This window comes from Tachypleus tridentatus, chromosome 13 (assembly GCF_004210375.1).
Source record: "Tachypleus tridentatus isolate NWPU-2018 chromosome 13, ASM421037v1, whole genome shotgun sequence".
Lineage (NCBI taxonomy): Eukaryota > Metazoa > Arthropoda > Merostomata > Xiphosura > Limulidae > Tachypleus > Tachypleus tridentatus.
Genome location: NC_134837.1, coordinates 49582797 through 49606968, shown reverse-complemented (window position 1 = coordinate 49606968; position 24172 = coordinate 49582797). Strand labels below are relative to the sequence as shown.

The window sequence follows — 24172 nt, the reverse complement described above, 5'->3', positions numbered from 1 at the left end:
AGCCGATTCTGCAGCTTTAGGCTTAATTGCAAATAAACAAACACATTTATTTATGACACTGTAAACATATGTAAAATTACAAAAAAACTAAATCACTTTGTATTCCTGGTAAAGTTTCTGAGGTTCTCGGATGCTATTGATGGTTTTGGAATACTGACCAGAACCATAACTATTAATTTTGAACTACTAACTAGTCGCAATCTATCATCCATGCTAAGATATTGATTGCCACTGTTGTAACGCACGTACAGCTTCAAGTGACGTGAATATTTTGTTGTGTCACATGGATCTGATTATGTGAGCCTTATTCGTCAATTCTGAAATTCAGTGTTCTACCAAACGCCAACCTCCGCCCAAGCAGCCATGCATGGCCAGGTGGTTAAGGCACTCGACTCGTTGGTAAAGTAGTCCAAGAGTTGGCGGTTGGTTAGGAACGACTAGCGCAGATAGTCCTTGTATAGTTTTGTGCGAAATTCAAACCAAACCTACACTCAAACTAAACCAACTCAACAGTTTATAAAGATTAAATTTACTTCATGATTTGCGAACTGGAAACTTTATTTTAATATGTAATATTGCCAGAATGGGTTTTAGCTGTACCTTTGCAACAAGGAATAATTCTGTATCGTTGAATCACTGTGTTTTCGAAGTTTCTTTAAAATTTGAAAATAAAAATTGTTTAACCAAATAAATGTTTATCAACAGGTGGTGCTTATTAATCATGGCGATCATCAGTGTATACATTGTTAGTAAAGCTGGTGGTCTGATATATCAATACGACAATCCAAGTTCTCCAAAAATTGAGGTGGAAAAGACGTTTAGTTATCCGTTGGAAATTTCATTGGACTATCAAAACAAGAAAGTAACAGTAGTGTTTGGACAGAGGGATGGAATAAGAGGTGAGATTACAATACATGACGTTGGCTTGCATTCTACTGCTACCAACGAAGTGCTGGTGTATTAGTGGTAGTAGTAGTAAATATTTTCTGTCAGTAGTATTAGTATTAATTTATTAACATTATTTAGGTTTAGTCTAACAGAAATCAGCTATTTTATTCAGTTTTGTTTTATAGTTTTTTACTTGCCCAACTTCATATTTTCTTCATTGAAACTGAAATTCGTATTTTGCTGATGAAATTGACCATGTCTGTGATGATGATATCTCTGTTGATTATTCGTCCATTCCGTTGATCGTATACTGAATGTATGTCAAATCCTTTCTGATAGTCAAAGCAAGTTGTAGTTCACTGTACATTGAAGGTAATATGTAGAACATTTAGTTCTACTGACTGGAGAAACAGCATTCAGAACCAGATCAAATACACTCAAATTGAGTCGAAAACTTTCCATAAAAATGTTTTTTCTTAAGTGAAGTATTTCATACAGTTTATTTGAAAACTATGAAAGTAGGGGTTTCTCAGGAGTCTGTTTTTAATGTGATTATATATGTCACTTGTTGAGGTATATGGATAGGTATCTAACTCAAAAACTTATCCAGCTCTGTAAGGAAATGAACTGGACAAGTATGTTATGACAGCCTTATTTAGGAATGTACCTGTTAGGTTTAGTGATTTTACTTTTAAGGAATGCTCCTACATACCTTCTCCTCAACTATACCATCTGTGTGCCAGCAGTATAGCTTCAGCTACTGGAAACTTGTCTATAGACACTATGTGCAAGCATTATAATAAAAGTATTATGTTTTTTAGTTTATCAAGCCAATTCCACAAATGAAAAAACATGGATATCAAACAACATATTCAGTGTTCAAAAATATATTTTCACCAGTCATTTGTCATTATTTAAAATAATCATATTGTCACTTATATTTAAGGAATTGGTAACAGAACATTGGTATAATTATCCAGAGGGAAGAGGAATATGTTTATTTGGCCATTGGATTGAGATGATGCTAATTCACTATTACAAATACAAGAATCTTATGAGAATAGATAATTGTATCATGCACTCAGGTCTGTGGACTTAAGTAGTAAATGACTGAAGTATTAATTTGTTTGTTTACTGAAAGGATTTCATTTTCCTTTATGAAGTTTATTTTTACATTTTTAATGTATGGATTTAGAACTAATCTAAATCATCCAAGTTGGCCATACCTTATGAGATGCCCTTGGGTGGCAGTCAAATATTTTCTTAGTAGTGTCAAAGTGTCAGTGAGTATGCAAAATGATGATTCAATGCAGTTAAATCACTTTAGGTTTTAGTTTGCTGTTATATTGATTTTTAACATTATGCATTTCTATTCAGTTTAACATACAGGTTTGTTTTCATTAGTGCATATATTTTTTATGACAAGAGTTTGGAATGTCTTTATGTAATTAGCCTACTTTTAATCATAAACTCTGAATAATAGTTAAAAGGTAATAAAATAGCTTGCCTAGTGGTTATTGTGTGTTATTAGTTGTAATTATTTTAAACATTTTTTAGATATGTAATAATATACAGAGCTACATTTAATTCTGTCACCGTGGTCTCTGTTACTTTTTTCTCTTCTTACCATTGAAGATTTTAAGAACTGTACATGATTTATAATTACAGTGTTAACTTTCATCATATTATATAACATTAACATTTTTGGTTTAAGGCTAAAAAGGAGCTTAAGCTTATATGTACGTATGCAATACATTCATATGAAAATTGACATTCTAAAAAATTGACAAAAGCAGTCATGCTGTACAACAGTTATTTCCTAAGTTTTTAATGACACATGTAATGAAACTTTAACTACTGAAAATAACTTTTTTTCAGTTGGTCACACTGTTCTAGCAGTAAATGGGAACCCTGTCAATGGCCGACAGTTGGAAGATGGACAAGATGTATTTGAAGTTCTAAAAAATGAGGGGAACTTTCCAATCAGCATAAAGTTTGGCCGACCAAAACTCAACACAAATGAAAAGATAGTACTAGCTAGCATGTTTCACTCGTAAGTACTTCAAAGAATACCTGTATAGTAGGAATAATAGGTAACAAGCTTTGATGTATTTTAGGGTAATATATATTACATTGCAATCAAAATACACAAACATAGTAAAAAAACATCATGAAGTAATTGAAAAATACATTATTAGAGTTAATTTTGAACAGATGAAAGTTTGCATATTAAAATATTATGTTTTAGTGTTGTGAGAAGAATTGATGGCCATAGCATCAAGTTAATATATTACAATATGTATGTTAACATTTCAGTAATTTTCTTCATGTATTGTTTCCTTGTTGTTGATTTATTGAAGGAAAAATAATTTATGTTCTGTTTTATAGTGTTAAGATGTCTTTCATCTATTTGTAACCATAAGTTACTGATGAAATAAATAGAAATATGCTACAGTACTCTTAGTTGTTTTGATTAAATTCAGTTATTACTTTGTAAGCTGATTACATTTACATTTCTAAAACAAAGAATTAGCACTTAGAAGAGTAATCATTCAAAAGTTGATATCTTACCTGTAGCAATGAAGTGTTACAAAGAGTGTATGTAGCTAACATTTGAATTGAAAAATATTAAATTCTAGATCTGTTAGATAAATTTTTGTTATCTTACTGCAGCATTTATAAATCAGATCAGTGTTGTTCATGTGACCCTTTCCTAGACCAATCAATATTTCATTGTGTTTTGTAAAGCAAGAAAAAATTACTAATAAAATTCAGTTATAAACAGCTGCTGGAAGTACACGTCAAATTTTTTGATCAGTCATAATAAACTTGGATGGAGTTTAATTATATTAATATATAAATAGTTTATAGTTTTTACATTATTCTGTAGTTTAAACAATAAAAAAAATTGTTAGAGATTACAAGTAGAACATAAGTTTTCAAACAGATTATTTTTAGCTTTTGTAAACTGGAAATAATGTCAAGTATTGAAAAAGATGGGGTGGTTTTGTTAATCTTGTAACCTTCCATCAGATCTAATGATGGCATTATTCTGACCTGACCTATGGAAATGTAAAATGCATGGTATTTGACATAACTATGCAAAACATATAAAAAAAGAGTAAGTGCTAATTGTTTATTTAAATTTTTGAGTGCGAGTATTCATTACAAGTAATAAAAAAATCAGAATGTTTTGTGGATGTGTAGATTAATGAGTTAATAATTAGTAATTGCTCTATTGACCATAAAAGTTATTCAGCAAAATCATTTGATATTGTCTGAATAATTGACTGATGATAAAAAAGAAATACTGAATTTTAAACCCTTCTATGACTGCAATTCAGAGAGAATTAACAAATCAAAATAATTTTTACTTTTTGTTATTTCACACATTAGTCTCCTACAAATAATGGGAAAAAACCTTAATATTTTTCAAAAGTAAACACTAATATTTGTAAGTTACTTGTTCAAGTTTCTGTACATTATAACCATGCATATTAGTACCATTATTGTTGTAATATTTGTAACCATTTTGCCTGTATTTCTTGTCAAAACTCCAAATTGTTGAGCACAGGGTTATATGGTGTTTAGAGTAAGTAGACTAATTTTACAAACCAAAACTGGGAAATCATAACGTGAACTTGTTTTCACCATAATTCCAGATGCAGGCAGTAATGGAGAATCTTAATGTATTAGTGGCAGTTTGTTTTTTTTCTAATATGTTTGTTTATTTTGGAAAGTGTATTTTTCAATAGAGTAACAAGAAGATGTTATATGACATGTTAAGATTTGTAGCTATTGTGGCTGTTATTTAATATTGCTATACCTAAACTAATAATAATAAAATTAGCTGAATGTTTAATTTTAACATTTTCCTACCTCAAACTTCATAATAATTACAAGAAATGAAATGTTAAGATGTTTCAGGGCAATTTTTTTTAGTTGGAGAAATCTTTCCCAGTGACTGTATGGGAAATCAAGGATGTATAATCATCCCAGTTAAAGAAACAAATTAATTTAGATTAGTATCTTATTTACTATATATCTTAAGTTATTTCAAAGGTTATTATTAAAGGAATTAGATGGTAATAATAAAATAAGTAAAAAAATAACAAGTTAATTGATACCAACTGATTAATCAGTAATTTGGCAGTTGAGCTATTGATGCATCCCTATAATATTGTAATTAATATTATTTTAGATTATTTTAAATTGTAAAATTTGAGGTATAATTTATACACTAATTATAATGGTTAGGGCTCTATTTGGTCCTTATTTTAAAAGTAAAGACTAAAGATTTCACAGATTGCTAGAGTTTTATCTAAAATAATAGTATTTAAACCATTCAAATGCTTTTTATATCTGTAGCAATATACAAAAAACAAACCTGTAGAAAGTTCCTGTTATGTGAAATATTCAATCAGTTTGTATATAACTGAATATCTTGTGTGTTAGAAATCACATATAGCTTTTGTATCACATTGATGACTTATCTTTGTTTGAGATATCTATGTATAACTCTTTGAACCAACAACTAAATTTTTAAGAGCAGAAAACATAAAGGTTAGAATACATTTTTATTTACTAGTGCAATGACAGAAAAATATGTCAGTAGGTATATTGTTGGCATCAAAATTATTGTTCTTGTGATTGGCAGCATTGCTTATGATATAAAGATATTTGTATATTATTTGAAGTAAACAAGTTTCTTATGTAGTATCATATGCATGTTTAGTAAAATATTTTTTAAGTAAAAATTATAAGTTCATTATTGAATGTAACAAGAATAAGAGCAACATTTCTTGTTACTTGTCAAAATCCGGTGCTTATAAACTATTAGCATTAGTTTATCATTGATCCTCTTGTAATTTCACATTAAATCAAGACATAATCAACTGAAAATTGCAACAGTTTTAGACAGTTGAATGTTTTTTTTGGTTTTCAGACTATTTGCTATTGCATCACAACTCTCACCAGAACACAAATCTTCAGGAATTGAAGTGCTTGAAGCAGACACTTTCAAGCTTTTTTGCTTTCAGACTGTTACTGGTGAGTGTGCCTAGAAAGTTATTTCTTTAAGTTTGTAAGGATTTACTGATTTTTCTGTGTTTTCAAATTTTTACCAGTAAAAATAGTAGGTAAATGAAACTTTACAATTTTATAATTTTCAAATTATTTTATGCTTAGTGGGTGTTGAAATTTAACTATATATTTAGTTGGGCTTGAAGCAACTGACATAAAACTAATGCTGTGTATGGTTGTAAAAAATTGTATGTGTGGTCTTTTTTTCTTTAATAAGGTGCATTTTTAAATTTGTATTTTACTTATTATGCAAACGAAGAATAATTTATATAATTAAGTATTAAAGGATTTTCATTAATAATGTAAGTAAAATTATTTTCAAAGTCTTTGCATATGTAATACAATATCTTACAATTTTTTCCTACAAGATTTGTGTATGTTTTGGATCATGCTAGCATTTGAGTACTGATAACTATTAAGTGGAATAAGATATGCATCTTCAAAGTAAAAGTACATAAATTTTATGTGTTAGTTAGGGTACTGTGGGCCTCTGCTTCCAACAAAGTAATGTTAGTGGATTGTATGATGTGCTTATTTGAGAACGGACAAATAAAGCAAATACATTTATAATTAGTTTGTTACAGAAAGGATTTGTTGAACTATTTTCTTAAGAGTTACAACAGGGATAATCAATAAGAATGACCCAAAAATAAGAAAACAAATGAAGTAAAATTAGAATGTGGAATTGTAAGTGTAAACTGTAAAGTTAAATCATCATTACTGGAATGCATTAGGGAGTCTACATAGTTTTAACAAAAGCTTTTCCATAGAAATTATTAGGCTGGGCTAATGTATATCGATAGTTAACTACTGATTCAGAAAGTTGAGTCACTGAAATGCAAAACAAAAAACCATTGATGGAAGAACTTCATCCAACATTGGTATATTTTCTTGTGGTAAATTTATTGTGATACTTAGCTTTCATGTACATCTTGCACCTTATTCTAACCATGGTTATTTTGAACATTCTGCCATGAATATGGTGGTTGTATTTATAGGATCCATTGAAAACAACTTCCATACAGGAAGATCCAAAACTCGATCTTGTTTTGGGATGTGTTGAGTTATTTTCTTAACAAAATCAGAAAGACTTTGATTTATAATCTGCAACATGTTCTCTGCTGCTATGCAGGCTACTGTTGATGTAAACCTTGTGTGGAAAAATGTAGTATTTTTATGAAATTTTGTGATTGTAATCAAGTATTTATACTTGGTAAAGCTGGGAAATAAGTTTTTTGTCCAAGCAAAGTTACAAGAGAGCATTTATGTCACCAACTAGCTTAAAGTTTTTTCACTTTGTAGATGTGGTGTTATTTGTTTCTGGGATACTGATAGTAGTTATGAACCTACTGTACAATTGAGCTGGAATTAATGGTAGTTACAATATTGTTGTACACCTGATCTGGAATGTTAACAATTATTACAAATAGAGATGGGAAGCTAAATCCATTAATCAATATAATCGATTACCTAGAGTGATGATTAAATCATTAATGTCATGAAAATAAAGCACCTGATCAGAATTTGTTTTTTAATTATTACTGTTTTTGGTTATTTAATTTATTGCACTAATTTAAATATTATCATTATTATTTTTAACTACTTGAAGATTGTGCAGCTTAACTGATTAGTGTCTCAACTCACGAAAATAATCAACTGATCAAAACTAGTGTTTCCGATAGGATACTTCCCTCTTCTTACAATATTAGCTTTTGTTTTGTGCTGCTCTCTATTTGCAAACTTTTACTGAATGCATTTCACAAGCATGCAGTCCTCTTTCTGTTGAAATCTGAAGTTCCATCACATCGCTGTTGTAAATCATTATGCTTCACCCCTCCACTAATATAAGAGCACCACTATCACATAAAGCATGTGACTCCCTCTGTGTACCACTACCAAACTATCACTTCTCATTTGGTAGTGCTTGGGTGCAGATGTTCTTTTAGCACAATTATAACCCTAGAAGTAATTTAACTTTGTTCACAGTAACTTGGTTCAAATTAATTTTATTCAACTTCATTTCAGTTTACCTTAAGAGCATTTGATTTACCCATATATTTTTTTGCTGATTTCATATTATGCATGAATCCCAAAATCACTTTAACCACTTCTGGTGCATAACACTTGGCTGTTCCCACACTTTCATTTACAGGTGTGGGCAACCTGTCAGGGGATTTTGTAACCTTTGTTCATGAGAAGATGAACACTATATAGAATACCAGTTGTCTCATTTTCGTGTCCTTATTTTTCCTGTTCTTTTCAAATCTTTTACAAGGACATGCTGACTATAACTTCACTCTCCACCAACAGAGGTTGCCATGCCTTCCCACGCCTTTCCAAGGATTCTGTACAGCCCTCATTGGTTTTCTTGGAGCTTATATTGTGTATTGTTTTATTTCTTGGTATCGTTTTTTTTTTTGTTAATGCATTCTCTTTTTGTTCAAGTTTGCACTGTGCTTTTGCCATCCTATTTCACAATGCCATTGATATGCCTGTCTCCTGTGGGTTTCAGGTTGGTCAGTCCTTTCAAATTTTTGGACAGGCTCCCACATTCTGGACCACCAGTTGTGGGTTCAATTTATCTATTTGGGGGGTCCTGTTCCAAAAATTTCCTGTTTATGCTATCTCTGCTCCATTTTCCATCGCTGATCTTTCTCTTCCTATCTGGGGTTTCTGGAGACATTTCCCCTTCTACTGTCAGCCACATGTTGTCTTTAGCTGTGGCTATGCACATATAGCTCACTTCTCTTGTGGTCTTTTATAGGTCACAAAGATATAGTCTTGCAGACCTGTCACCCAATTCCATATATAAAGATCATTCCTATGGCCCTGTTTTTATTCATTTTGAGTTTGCCATGATTACTGTGTCCTTGTTGTCATGGGTGACTTCTTTCCAACAGGGCTCTACCTTTCCTTGTGAGAGACCCAGTATTCTTCATATATAGCTGTTAGTCCCATTTTTTTGCAGCAATACATGGCTTTCCTTTCCTTCTCTTCAGGATCCCTGATAATGCAAGTAACTACCTGAGGCAGTCTTTGTCATGTCATACCTGCTCATATGGGTTTTACTGTTGCCAGTTTATCTGTCCTGGAATGGTATGCTTTTTAGGGCTCTGTCCTTCAATCTTGCTTCCATGTTATCTGTTTTGTTGAGTATGTGCATTATGTGCATATTTTTACTGTGGGGACTGCATTTCCATATGGATAACCAGCTCCTTCTTGCTAGTTCTACTCATCAGCTCCTTCTTTAAAATATGCAGATGGGAGGGTTGATCACTTGGAAAGATCCTTCCTTCATCCTACACCATACTTTTTACATCTGGGTGCTTTCTCTACCATTTGTTCTGCCCTTTCTGCTCCTTTACATACTACTGGCAAGGTTCTATAGCTTTTGGGGTGGTGGTCACCTCTGACACTTGTCATACCCCTTGAAGAACTCGTATGCATTTGCTTCAATGGGCACTTCGTAACCAGTGGAACCTTGCATGAGATCCTTTGGATACTCCTATTCACCTCACCTCTCCTGCTTGTTGACCTTCATTGGCATTGGGTAAGGCCCATAAGTTAGCAAGAGTCCCACTCTCTCCTCCATGGTTTGAGTTATATCTGTTTATGGGTGCTTCTCATCAGAACTGGGATGTATAGATCACATGCCAAGGGATTTCTAGCTGTAGGTCTAGGGAGGAGATTTCTCTTATCAATGTTATCAAACTCCTGGCTGTTCATTGGGCTTTGGATCATTTGAGATTTCTCCTGTCAGCACCACCAGCAGGTTATGATCCATCCTAACATTTCTACTGAATGGCTTCTATCAATCACTCAGGTAGCATAAAGTCTTGTTGCCTTTGTTTTTGCATTATGGATCTTTTTTCTTGGACCATCACACATTAAATTCTTTTGATGGAGTGACATGCCACAGGTCCTTTCCCTCTCTTAGTTGATCATCTTTCCTGTTCAAATCTTGTTTATCCCTGGTATGGTTTCTGCATTTTGCTATATACATCTTGGTATACTTCTCATTGATATCTTTGCCACCATCCTCATTCACAGTTACTTTGTTTTGTTCCATGGTTTTCCTTCTTCCATCCTTGGCTGTTGATGCCTTCAGTCATTATTGGTCTCATCTGTTTCTTTATGTTTACCCTCCCATCCATTTACTTCTTTGGATGGTCTCCTTCATCCATGCTACTCCATGCATAGTTATTGTTGTTGCTCCTTCCTGGCCCATTTAATCTTGGCTCCCTCAGCTCCTCTAACTGCAGATGGTCTCTTCCTTTCCATCCTGACTTGATCTATCAACCCAGTCACTTGTGCTCCATTCCATAACATCCGTTCTCCATCTTTCACCAAGCATTTTTCAGGTCCTTGATAGGTTTGCTAATTTCTCTCACAGAGTAGTTTCACATGTACCCTGTTTCATTCACCAATCTTTGGCCATCTATCTCTGCAAATGAGGAATTTCTTCAGGGTTAACCTGAATATGATGTATGAAGGTCAAAATGTTCTCAGCTTATCAATAAAAGTGATAATACCCATACTAGCCATTCTGAGATAAATTTTTTACAAGTGGGGCATTTGTTGCTTCTGGGCATTGAATTGGAGTTTCCAGACTTCTTATCCAGTGGTTGCTTGTATGTTCAAGTATCTCTTATGGCTCTTTGAGAGGCATCCTTTGATGTTCTCGATTTAATTGTAAGGTAGTATTATCCCATATTTTATGTTTTTCTCATTTTCCTTTGGTCCTTGCTTATCCTGTTCTGTCCCAGTGTATCTATTCCTTCTGGCTCCATTGGCCACTAAGGCATCTTTTGCTTACATTATGGGACATTATCATGGCCCTTCCTGTCCTCACCATACCTCTGTTTGTGCCTCTGTCTGTGTGTTCCATATTTTACCTTACATTGATGGAGTATTTCTTTTCTTAGCCTGTGGTCATCAAAGTTCAATATTACCAGCTCCTTGTACTTGATAAAGCACTCCTTATGCTTTATCTGTATCCTGCCTCTATGGCTCATGATGTTCAGGTCTCCTTTTCCTAATTTGCTTATCCTCAATATCTCATTTCTGCTCTCCTAATCTGGATGGACTCCTCTATCCTGACTGTGCCCTTCACTGTTAAATGGCTTGCTTGGCTTTCTTGCAATGCTCTTGTTCTCTTTCTCCCTTTACAACCTCCTCCTCCTGTGAATTTTTCTAATTTGGCCTAACCACTTTGGTTTGGTATTTAATCTAAGTTATTTATGCCTCCTTGTGTTATTCTTGGTATGATCTCTTTCATGTTTTCTCACATCAACTACATCACCTTCCCTTATTTTTTGCCTTTCATCTTCATCATCTATTGTTAGACATTCTGCTGCAGGGTATGTTGAAGACTTCACACACATTCATCTGTCTCTTTCTTCCGACACCATATTGTTTCTGCTTTCTCAGGATATTGTCTGTTGTCTGTAGTTCATCTTCAAACTTTGGAGTGGGTGTGACACAAGGTAAGTAGCAGGTCATCCCATAAGGAATGTCCAAAAATTTAATACAGAAAGTGCATCATCATTTCTGTCTTTCTAGAAGGCTTTAATGACTAAAATATGTAGTAGGACGTATATGAAAATGTTCAGACAAATAAAAGAAACTAACCCAACTCCACTTTTTCAGATCATTAATCAAATAAACCCTTATGAAGATGGAATGCATTAAGCATACAATGCTTTTTGAGTTTAAAAAAGGCAATATTGCAGCAGAAACTACACGAAACATTTGAGGTGTTTATGGTGCAGAGTCTCTCAATGAAAGAAAATGTCAAAGGTGATTTCAGAAGTTCAGATCAGGTGACTACAGCTTAAGTGATGTACCACATTCAGGTCAACCTGTTGAGTTTAATGATGACTTGCTGCTGGCTGCACTTAATGAAGATTGTACTGTAACAGTTGAAGAACTAGCACAGAAGTTTAATTTAACCCATTCAGCAGTTCAATGTCATCTGCAACAGTTTGGAAAGGTGCCAAAACTTGGAAAATGGGTCCAATCTTAGAGCAAGAGGGGACATTTGCACTTCTTTGCACTCTTGTGAATATAACTCACCTTTTTTGGACAGGTTAGTGATTGGAGATGAAAAATGTATATTATAAAAATGTTAAGCCTTATATACAATGGCTCAGTGCAGGAAAACTGGCTAAAGCACACACCCCCAAAATGGACATCCACCCTTGGAAAGTCTTGTTAAACATTGGGTGGGTTATTGTTGGTGTGGTCAACTTTGAGTTGCTGCCACTCAATGTAATGATTACATCAGACTTCCATTATCAACAGCTAGAGTGCTTGAATGTTGCACTGAAAGAAAAGAGGCCTGCTTTGATCAATTGTAAAGGTGTTGGGTTGCCCAAGATAATGCATGGTTCCATACAGCAAGGATCACATCTGCAAAGATTCACATCCTCCTCCTTATTCTTCAGACCTTGCCCCATCTGTTTATCATCTATTTCAAAGTTTGCAGAACTATCCTGATGAAAAAGAGCTTAGAACACATGATGTCAAAACTACTCTCTCTATATGCTTTTCCTCCAAAACCTAAGAATTTTACAGAAGTGGCATTCAGAAGCTTGTGAATTGTTGACAGGAAGTAATTAATAATAATGGAACATACATTATTGATTAAATAACATTAAAAGCATTTGAAATCCTTTTTCTTTTTTCTGGACCTAAAATCAGACATTACTTAAGGGATGACCTGATGTTTTTTTTGCAGATATCATTCCACCAGATTTGCATTGTAGACCATGTTGATTCCTATATTTTCCTGTCTGTGTGTACTTACCCTTCTTGAGATGGAGATTTTCTCATGATATTTGTGACATAATATGCCCAGGTTGAACCACTCATGGATGGCATGGGTCAAGCAGAAAGGGGTTACTGCTCAGCTGGTTTTAAAAAATATGGTTTCATAATCACCCATTTCACTGTCTTGGGTGTTGTAGTCCCTCCTTACTCCCTAATGCACTCCCCCCACTTCTTGCAGTGGAGTATGGGAATTTTTATCAGTTGCCAGTTCCAAGCTGCTGGGGTGGTTGACTGTGGAGGCATCTTGTGGAGGGGTTTCACAAAGATTGCTATAACTATTCCATTCAGAATAGGGCAGTGGAGAGCAAGTTATAAGATATTCCAGATGAGTAATTTTCCTGTATTTGAGATGTCCAAATGTAGTTCAACCTTCCAACTGGTGGTCCTCCTCCCACCCTCATATGGATGTCAATATGCTGCACGTGAGGTTTGGGTGATTGAGTGAACCAATCACTTAAGTCCTGACACAGATTTCAGGTTGTCCATCTTCCCCTCTTAATTGTTCTTCTGTGTAGGGGGTCTTAGAAGGTCTTCATGGTGTGTTTCCTTTTCTGTCATTGGTTTTTCCTTCATTATGAAGCTGTTGATGATCTGGGTCATTTTGGGCATGTTCACAGGTGCAGGAGTCAAGTGCATGTAATTAACTTCCTTTGTATTCCAGATGCTGTATTCCTGGGTCTTTGGCATTAGGCTACCCTATGTGTGTTCCTGGAGTCTTCTTATTGGTTTCTTCTGGACTCTAGGACTTGAGGAGAAGATGGTATAGATCATCACCCTACCCTTGCAAGGATGTTGGGACCCAGAGAGTGAGGTTTTGAATCTAGTCGACATGCTGAGTGCAGTCTGTCATGCTACAGCCACTCTACACCTTGAGGTACATCATCTCTTACCCACCTTTCATCATGTGATTGAGTGATTTTACTTCTTTTATGTATCTTTGTAGCACCATCCTCTCCCACCTAGATGTACTCTCTTCATTTTGTGCCATATCTGATCCTTTTGATCTTGTCACTTAGATCTTCTGATCTGTTCCTCTCAGTTAGGGGGTGTCCTTCAAACACTCCCTGGTGATACATCTGTGCTTTCCTCACACTGGTCCCTCCTCCAAGTTAAAGCTAATCTTGTGAGAAAAGGGAGAGTACCATATTGGAAGTTATAATTTTCTAAAGAAAATGTATTTCTGATAGATGCTTCCCTCTTTTCACATTTCCCAACCCCCTTCCTCTCCACCATCTTCCGTACTTGTGCCTTATGCCAAACTTTGAAGTGATGGTTCAGTGGTAATGCATCGAGGGAGTCACATGCATCATGTGATAGTAGTGCTTTTCTGTTGGATGAGAGGGGATGCATAGCGATTTACTTGAGAGATGTGTTGGAACTTTGGATTCCAACAGGGAGGTGGTTGAAGGCTTGAAGTGTTCATTCAGAAAAACATTAACAAATAGATGGCAGCACAAAACAAGAAAAACTCATCTAGTGAGTGGAGAGAAGTACCTATCAGAAATACATTTTCATTCAGGAAAATTATAACTTCTGGCTATTATGCTATTATCAATTATTCCATTTACGTTAATAATTAGCTTAATAGTGTACATGTGTTCTGTTTGTAAACAACATGTAAATTTGAAGGTGTGGCCTATTAGCTATTGGTTATAGTTATGCCTCTTGTGTTTATTTATCTTGTGCATAGCTTTACTTAACAGCTTGCTTACATATTACTATCTACAAATTTAAGTAGTGTAAAATTGCTTTAATAAAATTTTATGGCAGGTTAATATTCAGTAATTGTTATTTTCTTACAAAATGTTAATTGGTGAATGACTTGCACTTTTAAGTGTGTTTGTGTGAAATGACTAGACATGGACTAATAAAGTTTATATTAACAAGACTTCTGTTTAATTATGACAACTTGAGCTTGGTAGGAAGGACTGAAAAGGGAAGAACAAAACCTACTTATCATCATGTGCTGTTTAAATGTTACCTGGTACAGCTAGCTTTGATTTATCGATATTTTAGCACATAGTCCTTCCAGCTGTACTGTGAAATATGCTTTTTTTTACTGTGCTTTTTACTGAATTATTCACTGCACACTCTGACAAGAATCTTTACTAGTCTTATATGAAATCTAAGACTATAATTATCTTGTGAAAATATGGAGTAAAAACCTATGGAACTGTATTAATCATATTTTCAGCTTGTTATAGGTTTCAGAGTATGTTGAGCAGATGATGCTTAAACATAATTGTTGTACCTGAAGATGTTTATTATGTTAAATGAAGGATGTTTCTAAAATATGTTAGAAAAACTGAAACACCTGCAAATAATAAGATTAACCTCATACAACAATTGACTATATGAACAAAATTTATTTATAAGCCTGACAAATAATCATTTGTCAAATTCCCTAATTGTTTAACTAGAGTTATATAGCTGCATAGAAATGGACTGAGAGAATAATGGGGACTAAAAAAACATGCAAGTCAGGTTTAATGGGAGTTGTTAACTTGACACTGAATTGGAAAGCATGTAATTAATTATCATTGGTGGTGATCAACAGCTAAAGTTCATTGTTTCTGTTGTTTTAATCCACAATCAGTATTGAAAACAGTGGACCAGTAAACTTGGATCAAATATCTTACATTCACTTGTATATGCAGATTTTTATTGTAACATGAAACTGGATTGCTTGGGAAAAATACGAAGTATGAATCGAATGTTGTAAACAAGAACTTGTATATAAAAAGATTTCTGGAAAGCAGTGTTCTCCATCAGAATGTGACATAACTTCCCTATACCTCAAGGTGGTCAGCCATCTGTAATATGGTAGTGTCAGTTTATTATTTTTTTCTTCTTATCTATTGTACAATAGGAGAAACATAATCCTGTAATATTTTTGTGGATAATTGTATCCTGTATGCCAGAAATTCGAGGCCTCTTACAGTTGATACTACAACATATTGGTTATTGTCATATTTCAGTTTGTTAAACTTTTATATTTTGCCTTAAGTCATACCAACATTGAAGTGTAGTAGCCAGTAATGAGGCTACAAAATCTTATTAATTTGTAGCTTAAAAACAAACTTTGCAGAAGTTCTCAGTATTATTTCATCATAATTTGTTGCACACAAAACTCACTTTTTGTAGCAAGCTACTTAGGCCATTTTCCCTCTGTGTAACAGTAAACAAGGATTCACATTTCCTTCTATGTTATCAAAGCAAAGAGTAATTGTAATTTGCTGCTTACAGTTTTAAATTCATAATGTGACTAAAGATGGCACTAAAATAGGAGCTTAGTAATGTCTTAGCACTGAATGGGAACTCAAAACAAGATTGAGTTACAGAATTATTTCTTATCACTTGTTGTTTCTGGGAATGTAATAATGAACCTAGTTTTAATAATTTTGTTTTTGTTGTGCGTGTAATTTATTTAGTGGATCTTGTTAACTCAAAACATTATTGTAAAAATCAAAAGAAGTGTAAAACTATTATTATATATATATATATATATATACACATTTTTTATTAGTATTGGATTTTTATGTTTTTAACTTTGTTTTGTGTATCAAAATCTACTTTATGATGTTAGGAATATTCTCCAGTACTGCTGAGGTTAGTTTGTAAAGACAGATTAATTGTTAAACATACTGGAATTACTTTTTGCAGGCATTAAATTTATGGTTGTTGCTGATCCTAAACAAGCAGGAGTAGAGGGACTGCTGAGAAAAATCTATGAAATTTATTCTGATTTTGCTTTAAAAAACCCATTTTATTCATTAGAAATGCCAATTAGGTAAGTTTTTAATACTTCCACTTTTTCTGTAACTGTTATTACAGTAAACAAATGGCAGAATTTAATACCCATAAGTGATACTCATTTTGATTTAGCAGGATTTTGAAAGTATAAATATGTTTACTTTTTAATGCTACAAAATTTATTTTACTTTTTAAGTATTCAGTTTTATTAAAGTGTTTTATTTTTTCACAGTATCATGTTTTTTATTTGGGATTTTTGCCAATGATATTTGTGCATCATTTATCTCTCTATGTTGCATACATGTTTCATTGATTGAATTCAGAAGTAGAGGTTTATTCAGTGTGTGTGTTCTTCTGTATAGTAATATCTCTGTCATCTTGAATTCTTGGCTTCACTTGAATGGGTTTAGAATTCTCCAAGTATTAGGTGACCATCATGTATGGCTTCTTGTAGCTGCATCATTACTTTTTGTTAGCTGCACTGTATCTTTGGTTGCTGGTTCATGTATCTACAAAACTGCCAATGTTTAAGTCGCCTTTGATACACAGAACTTTGTGTAGTTTTAAGTTGGTTCTGAATTGGTAATTGAGTGTGAAAATATGTTTGAATGTTGACTTGAATTTTTTTTTTTTTTAGATTTGGTTCTGTTTATACATAATTTGGGGCATCAAAGTAATGTTGTTGGAAATGGTGGGTAGATGTGATTTTATGTGTAGTTTCCTTATGGCTACTTGGGATGGTTATTTCATTACAGAGTACTTTCTCAGGTGCTAAGATTCATGATGCAAGTTTTCCTTGTTACACATAGTAGTTGCTTTTTCTGTACAGGAGTAACATTTTAACCACAACATTCACAACTGCTAATTTGATGATTTATTGTTGAGATAATCTAAGATTGTCAATGACAGGTCTAAAGTTTTTCACAAAAATTCTGCTGATTGTGTCTTTGCCAAGTCTTTGGTCTGTTTGTAGAACACTTCAAGCTGAATATACGTTTTCTTGGTGCAAAGAGATGAAGTTTTATTTAATTTCTAGTCTATGATGGATGATTGTTGGGGCTTCCTGAGTTGGTTGATGGAGAACATGTTTTAGATATTTAAAATACATAGAATGGAATTTGAAAGACTAAAACTAATTGATGGGTTTCTTAAACAAAATTATCTGAGTTGTGTACAGTTTTTCCAAATTGGTCTCTTAAACATGAGACAATCTTCAATGAATATTATCTGGTTTTGTCATAAGGGAATGTTTAGTTTGTGAACCTTTGATAAAGCATAAAGATGATGGTTATAACATACTAAAGATTTGAGGGATTGAGGTTCTTTGGAGGACACCTCTTTAGCTTTCCTTAATTAATTGATAATTTTAGTGGCTTGCCTTTTATTATTTCAAGAGACTCTTGGTCAGTACTTTGTGTTTCACATCATCAGTGATGTCTTCTAGTTAGTTGTTTTAGTAGTCTTGTTTAGTGAGAAGAATTATTGGGCAGCATTTATTTGCCGGTAAGATAAACATAAGTAATGTGGTATTTCTTCTCCCTCTAATGTTAAGATTTTAAAATGGTTGTTAGTTCTCTTGTTCGTAGTTATAAGACAATGTGTGGAGTTTGGTTGTTTATTCAGCAAATATATGTTGAGGCTGAATCTTTAGGGTTGGTTTAAATTCCTGAAGTGGTATGACTTTAGGGGTAACTCAGAATTTTATTGTAATGATAGAGCTTGTATTTCTTCACTGGGAATGGGTACCAAGCTAAGACTATTTATACAGATTTCTTGTTGAGAAAGAATTTCTTGTTTTATATGAATGAATTGGGCTTTGTAATACAGATTAAAACTTTCATTCAACTAAATCTTTGTCCCATGTTATTAAATACCAGACACAAGATCTCTACAACCTGAAAAATATACCCCAAAAATGGTAAAATATCACATATATATAATGTTTTTAGGCCAACTGCACATTCAAAAGGAATTCTAAACACGTATATTTTTATTTTATTTAACTTTTGTCTACAGAAATAATGAAAAACAACACATTGTATGTTCACATTACCTGTGTTATATTTAATTTTATTGTGATTTGCTGCAAATTATTAATAGTGTTAAGTCAAATGTATATTTACAAATTAAGAAATATGAACTGGTTGACTTTGTAGAATGACAATTAAAGTTAATTCAATAGAAATAATCGACTTGACTGAATTTGTATCTGTAATTTTTTTCCATACAGACATGTATTAATAGTTTGTCATTGGTAAGAGTGATTTAACATTTGTATTGTTAGTATGCTAACTAGTATTAATTCAACAGACTACAGATAACAGCAGTCAGACAAATCATATGATTTCCTTTAAAAAAAATACTGCATTTATAATGATTTCCTTTACAAAAAATACTGCATTTATAATGATTTCCTTTACAAAAAATACTGCATTTATAATGTTTTCTTCAAAATTCAAAAGCTATTATTAGCAAAGGTCCATTAAAATATTTTAGTTTTAATAAAGAAATAAAAACCTTATTGAAATACAGTATATAAGAAATAAATTTTGAATTAATTTTTTTTTTAGGTGTGAACTGTTTGATACAAATCTGCAGGCTGCTTTGGAACAAGCTGAAAAAAGTGGTCTAAGTAATGTGTAATTATCAAAAACACAGAAAAATAGATTGACTTCTTTTTTTTTTGTCACTAGTTACGATAAATATTTTGTATATAATAGCTTTGACTGTACAGGTTTGCTCTTTTCATGTTCATTGTTTTGTGTAATATTAAATATTGTGATTGAGAATAACATAAGTGTAATGCACTTCACTTGGTAGATCTGAGTGTAATCATATTGTAAATATGTAGTTATTATCTGATATACTCATCTTGACATAATAAGTTATTAACATAGTTCGTAACACAAAAATGTTTGGGTTGAAACATTTTTCAAAATTTGTAGTGCAACTTGGAGGGATTGACACATTTTAATAATAAAGTTAGAAAAAATTACCTTTACATTTCAGTTAATTATAAGAGACCTTTTATTTTATTTGATGTGGCTTCTGTAGGACAAGTACCTGTTTCAGTGAGATCAGAATCTGAAAGAACTGTTGCTATTTTGAATGAAACATTTAGATAGCCTGGACTTAATGACATTATATTTGTACAGATTAAAACCTGCATATTAGCATTGTAACCAGCTCATTTTGCTCATCATTGTAACCAGCTTACTTTGCTCATCATTGTAACCAGCTTACTTTGCTCATCATTGTAACCAGCTTATTTTGCTCATCATTGTAACCAGCTTATTTTGCTCATCATTGTAACCAGCTTATTTTGCTCATCATTGTAACCAGCTTATTTTGCTCATCATTGTAACCAGCTTATTTTGCTCATCATTGTAACCAGCTTATTTTGCTCATCATTGTAACCAGCTTATTTTGCTCATCATTGTAACCAGCTTATTTTGCTCATCATTGTAACCAGCTTATTTTGCTCATCATTTCCCAGTTGGTGTGTAGATTTTTTTTTAAGCTATATATTATCTCAAATCATGAAAGCAATTCACAATTTATTAATTACACGTTTATTAAGATTCTATTTAGGTTTCAAAAATGAATTCCATTACCCAGAATAAGAAACAAAAATGTTGTGGATACAAGAATATGTATTTGTGCATAATACTGGAGAAACAACTGCAATTTATATAACTAATAAAATCTTGTTCAGAGTGCTTACATTAAGGTTGTGGTGAACAAATATTAATTGTGGTAATGCTTAGTAACCTGTATGGTTACCTTTTTAATTAATTGCTAGATACCAGTCACTAACTAGTAATTACTTTATAACTAGACGTAAGATGGTCACATAGGTTATTAACCATGACATCAAAAGCTTGCATTCTATAAAAGATCTTTAGTTTAAAACAAGACACATTTTGCAGCCAATACAACCTACAGAACACAGTTTATGTTATTAACAGCAGTCATAGTGAAGCAGTTTTTCATTTTCTGTATCTCGGACTGTGGTAATCCAAACTTTCTCATAATTTCAGTGGATGTGCTTTACCGAACCATTACTTCACTTATCAAATTACAAAGTGGTTCTTTAAGAAGTACACAAGATATAAAATCTCCAGTTTGGATTGAATTTTTTCTTTGTTTGTGCTGGTGAAAGTATGAAAACTTTATTTCATAGAAAATATATATAAATTTCCATGAGTTTTTTTCAAATTAGGTACACTGATAGATCTTTACAACCTTCAATTAGGTGTCAGATTTGGCCTAATTATAAGCCAATGTGCAAAGTTATTTAACAATATAACCTACACAAATAAAGCCACGTGAGCTATCAGTCTGAAGTTTTTGCTACAGCTTCACTTGACAGTAAAGAGCGTTTTGTTATTTGGATTAAAGATGGCTGATTCAAAGCAGCAAAACTATTGGGTGAAAGCATGTGAAGATACATAAGTGTTGCTTAGGCCAAGAAAACTAGATTATTAGTTTCCAGTTCAAGTTTTCAAAATAATTTTGCATGTGTTACTATTCATTGTCAACGTTTAAACACAAATTTGTTAATTTTTTAGAATTCTCATTATTATAAATTGTTTGGTGTCACATGATATCAGTGTAAATAATGATGTTTGATATGACTGTACTGAGTGCATGTGACTGATGACAAAAAACTGTTAATCTACATTCCATGGTGTTACTATAAATGAAGTTATTAACACTAACTTAGAAAGGAAAAACTACCACCATATATTTTGTAAAGAATCTGATTGATTCTGTAAATTATAGTAAATAATAGGGTTGCAATCCTAAAGCTAATGTTGGTTACTATTGTATGTCACATTTTTTTACTTTCTGTGGTTTGTTAGTGTGTACTGGCAAAAAAGTCATAATATCTAATCAAAAACACCTTGGGTATGAAAAAAAAAAGTGCAGCTAAAGAAGTTTAAAGTGCAACTTAAAGGAATGAAACAAAAATTGGTAGCTACACTTATATTTATTAGAATTATAAGAATAATAATAATAATAATAATTAATTAATAATAATTTTAAGGCAAATATTCAATCATTAATTAGCTATGCCACATATTTTGTTTTACCCATCATCATGCCCCAAGTTGAACAAAAATGTGCAGCCTGGATTAACTAATGAATGAATATTTGCCTTAAAATTATTATTTTATCTTATCCTACAGGTTTAACAGTAGGTTTTACATAAAGTGAGACGTGTTCTCCCCACATTGTAAGCTTTCAATTTGAAATCAAGAACATCCTTGTATTAAAACAATAATGGACACTTGCATGAAACACAAAATGCTTACATAACCTTACAGTTATGAAGAGATAGTGAATTAAGAGTACAAATCTCTCATAAGGTTCTCTCAACACAATGCGACTTAACTCAGTTTTTAAGAGGACAATGAAACTTAATGGTGGGCTAACACGAAGAATATTGGTATGTGTCTTGTTGTTCGTTACTATAATGAATCTATTATTTCTCAAAATTTTATGAATTATAATGGAGATTATGAACTATCTATAAATCAGTAATGTAGGATGAAGTAAATAGTTGATAGCTCTGACTCCAAATATTTAATACCATATTGAATGGTACTGTGTAAAAGTTCATGGCTTGTGTACTTTGACCATAACCTCTGTGAATAGTTAAAACTCAACTTCAATTATAGAATATTTTTCTGATTTTTTTTTCTTCCATCAGTGATATTCTCAAACCTAAACTTTGAATTATGAGTTTATTTCCACCTTCTTTTGTGAAAATAAGTTATGCATCATCAGGTGATAAGAGGTGACAAAGAAGATAATGTGTATAATGCTTATTGAATTTGTTGAATGATGATTTTGCAACTTATGTTATCAGATGTGTTTTACTTGAACTAGTTAATCATTCTAACTTAGATGAAAAAAAATTAAAACTTTTAGGTATTTTTCTTATTTTCTCCTTTTTGATGTATCAAACAGAGTATGTGAAAAAATAGTAATTAACAAAAAGTTAACTCTGACTACACTATCTGATCCTGTATTGTACTGAATTAAACTGCAAGCTTATTATTAATGTTTTAACGTGACTTGTTTGTACAGAGTTATTATAAAAGTTAGTTGGTCTATTCTAATGCCCATAATCTAAATTCAATACAGAGCTATAATATTTGTTAACTTCATGATATTCTCAGGTTAAACTTATTTTTTTCTCAAGTTAAGAAATACACCAAGTAACAGAAAATGAAAACTGTTTACTTTTGTCAAAGATAAGACTGCAATGTTTGTATTTACATTTGAACACTGGACAGTTGCCTATTGTCAGATTTGTAATATGACTAACTGAAAGACATGGAGACTGTTTAAATTCAACATAGTTAATGGAAAATGACATATTTACCCATAGTGACTGGCATTACCCATGTATTGTTCATTCTCATTCAAAACTATGGAGGTTGTAACCTTTAGATATCATCTGCCCTCACAGTGAAGGACATTGTTATTGACCCTCTTGCACAAATTAGTTTTGTGCAAATAGTCCATATTCTCTGTAGATGAACAAAAAACAATCAAAGGCAGTTAAAACAAGTCAACATAACAGTTTTCTTGGTCAAGTGTTATAAGAAAACTGTAGACTTAGAACAAACAAAAAGTTTGTTTTACATTAAAATAAAATGGAAGAAGATGCACAGTATGTTTGTATACTACACTTTTTCTTCCCCCTGTGTTTCAGGCTTGGCCTCAAGCCAATAATTAAATTTAGCTTTAAAACCAAATAGCTTACCACCCTTCCCCAGGTAAAAGTTTACATACAGTAAGGATGACACAGTCCTTAAAAATAGAAAAACTCTAAAATCAATAATCCTTTAATAATAAAAAGCACACTACATAATGAAACAATGAAAAAAAATGTAATAAAATATAAAACAAAAGTGAAGCACTAAAACAATAATACATATTATAAAACTCTTAAACTGTTTTATGTATTAGCCATGAAGAAGCCACAAAGGTGAAATGTCAATTGAAATAAAAGTTCTCTCATAATTATATGTTGTGTAAAAGTAGTTTTTCTAACTTGTTTATTATTAAAGTAACTTACAAGACATTTACATAACTTACATAAAAAGTAGCACTACAACTTCCTGATGGTGGAGCTTCTGATTGGGCACAAGCTGTGACGTTTCTAATGTCAGTAGACCTTGGAAAATGACACAGCAATTGTTTTATTGGACATACATCATGTGTATCTATGTTTTGATTAATTGCTGTTAACTCAGACATCTGGTCCTGAAAATACATTGTCATATTCAACCAATATATCTCTGAGTTACTTTTATTACTTTGGGTTTAGATTGTTTGCACACTCCTCATACAATGTGGTGGTAGCTGTGTTCTTACTTTCAGCTATGGTAAACAGACACAACTATAGTTTACTACTATGGTTAGCTACTTCCACTTTATTTACTACCCCTATGAGCATTACAGTATAAAAGCTGGATAGTCAACTGACCATAATTACAAAACAACTGAACAATAAATGATGACTTCATCTCTTAAACAGATGATTGCCCAAGCCATTGCTGCCAACTTTGTGGACAAGAAACAGTTTGTTTCATGCATGGCT

The 24172-nt window shown here is 32.5% G+C and overlaps 1 protein-coding gene across 1 annotated transcript; it reads left to right on the top strand.

The window, feature by feature from the left end:
- Positions 1-701: 701 nt before the first annotated feature.
- On the top strand, positions 702-22500 carry Trs23 (trafficking protein particle complex subunit 4-like protein Trs23). The gene is made up of 5 exons (XM_076477894.1): positions 702-899; positions 2767-2941; positions 5834-5937; positions 16465-16591; positions 19125-22500. Exons 1-5 carry the CDS (start codon positions 722-724, stop codon positions 19195-19197), a joined length of 657 nt encoding a protein of 218 aa, XP_076334009.1. The 5' UTR covers positions 702-721; the 3' UTR covers positions 19198-22500.
- The last annotated feature ends 1672 nt before the right edge of the window (positions 22501-24172 follow it).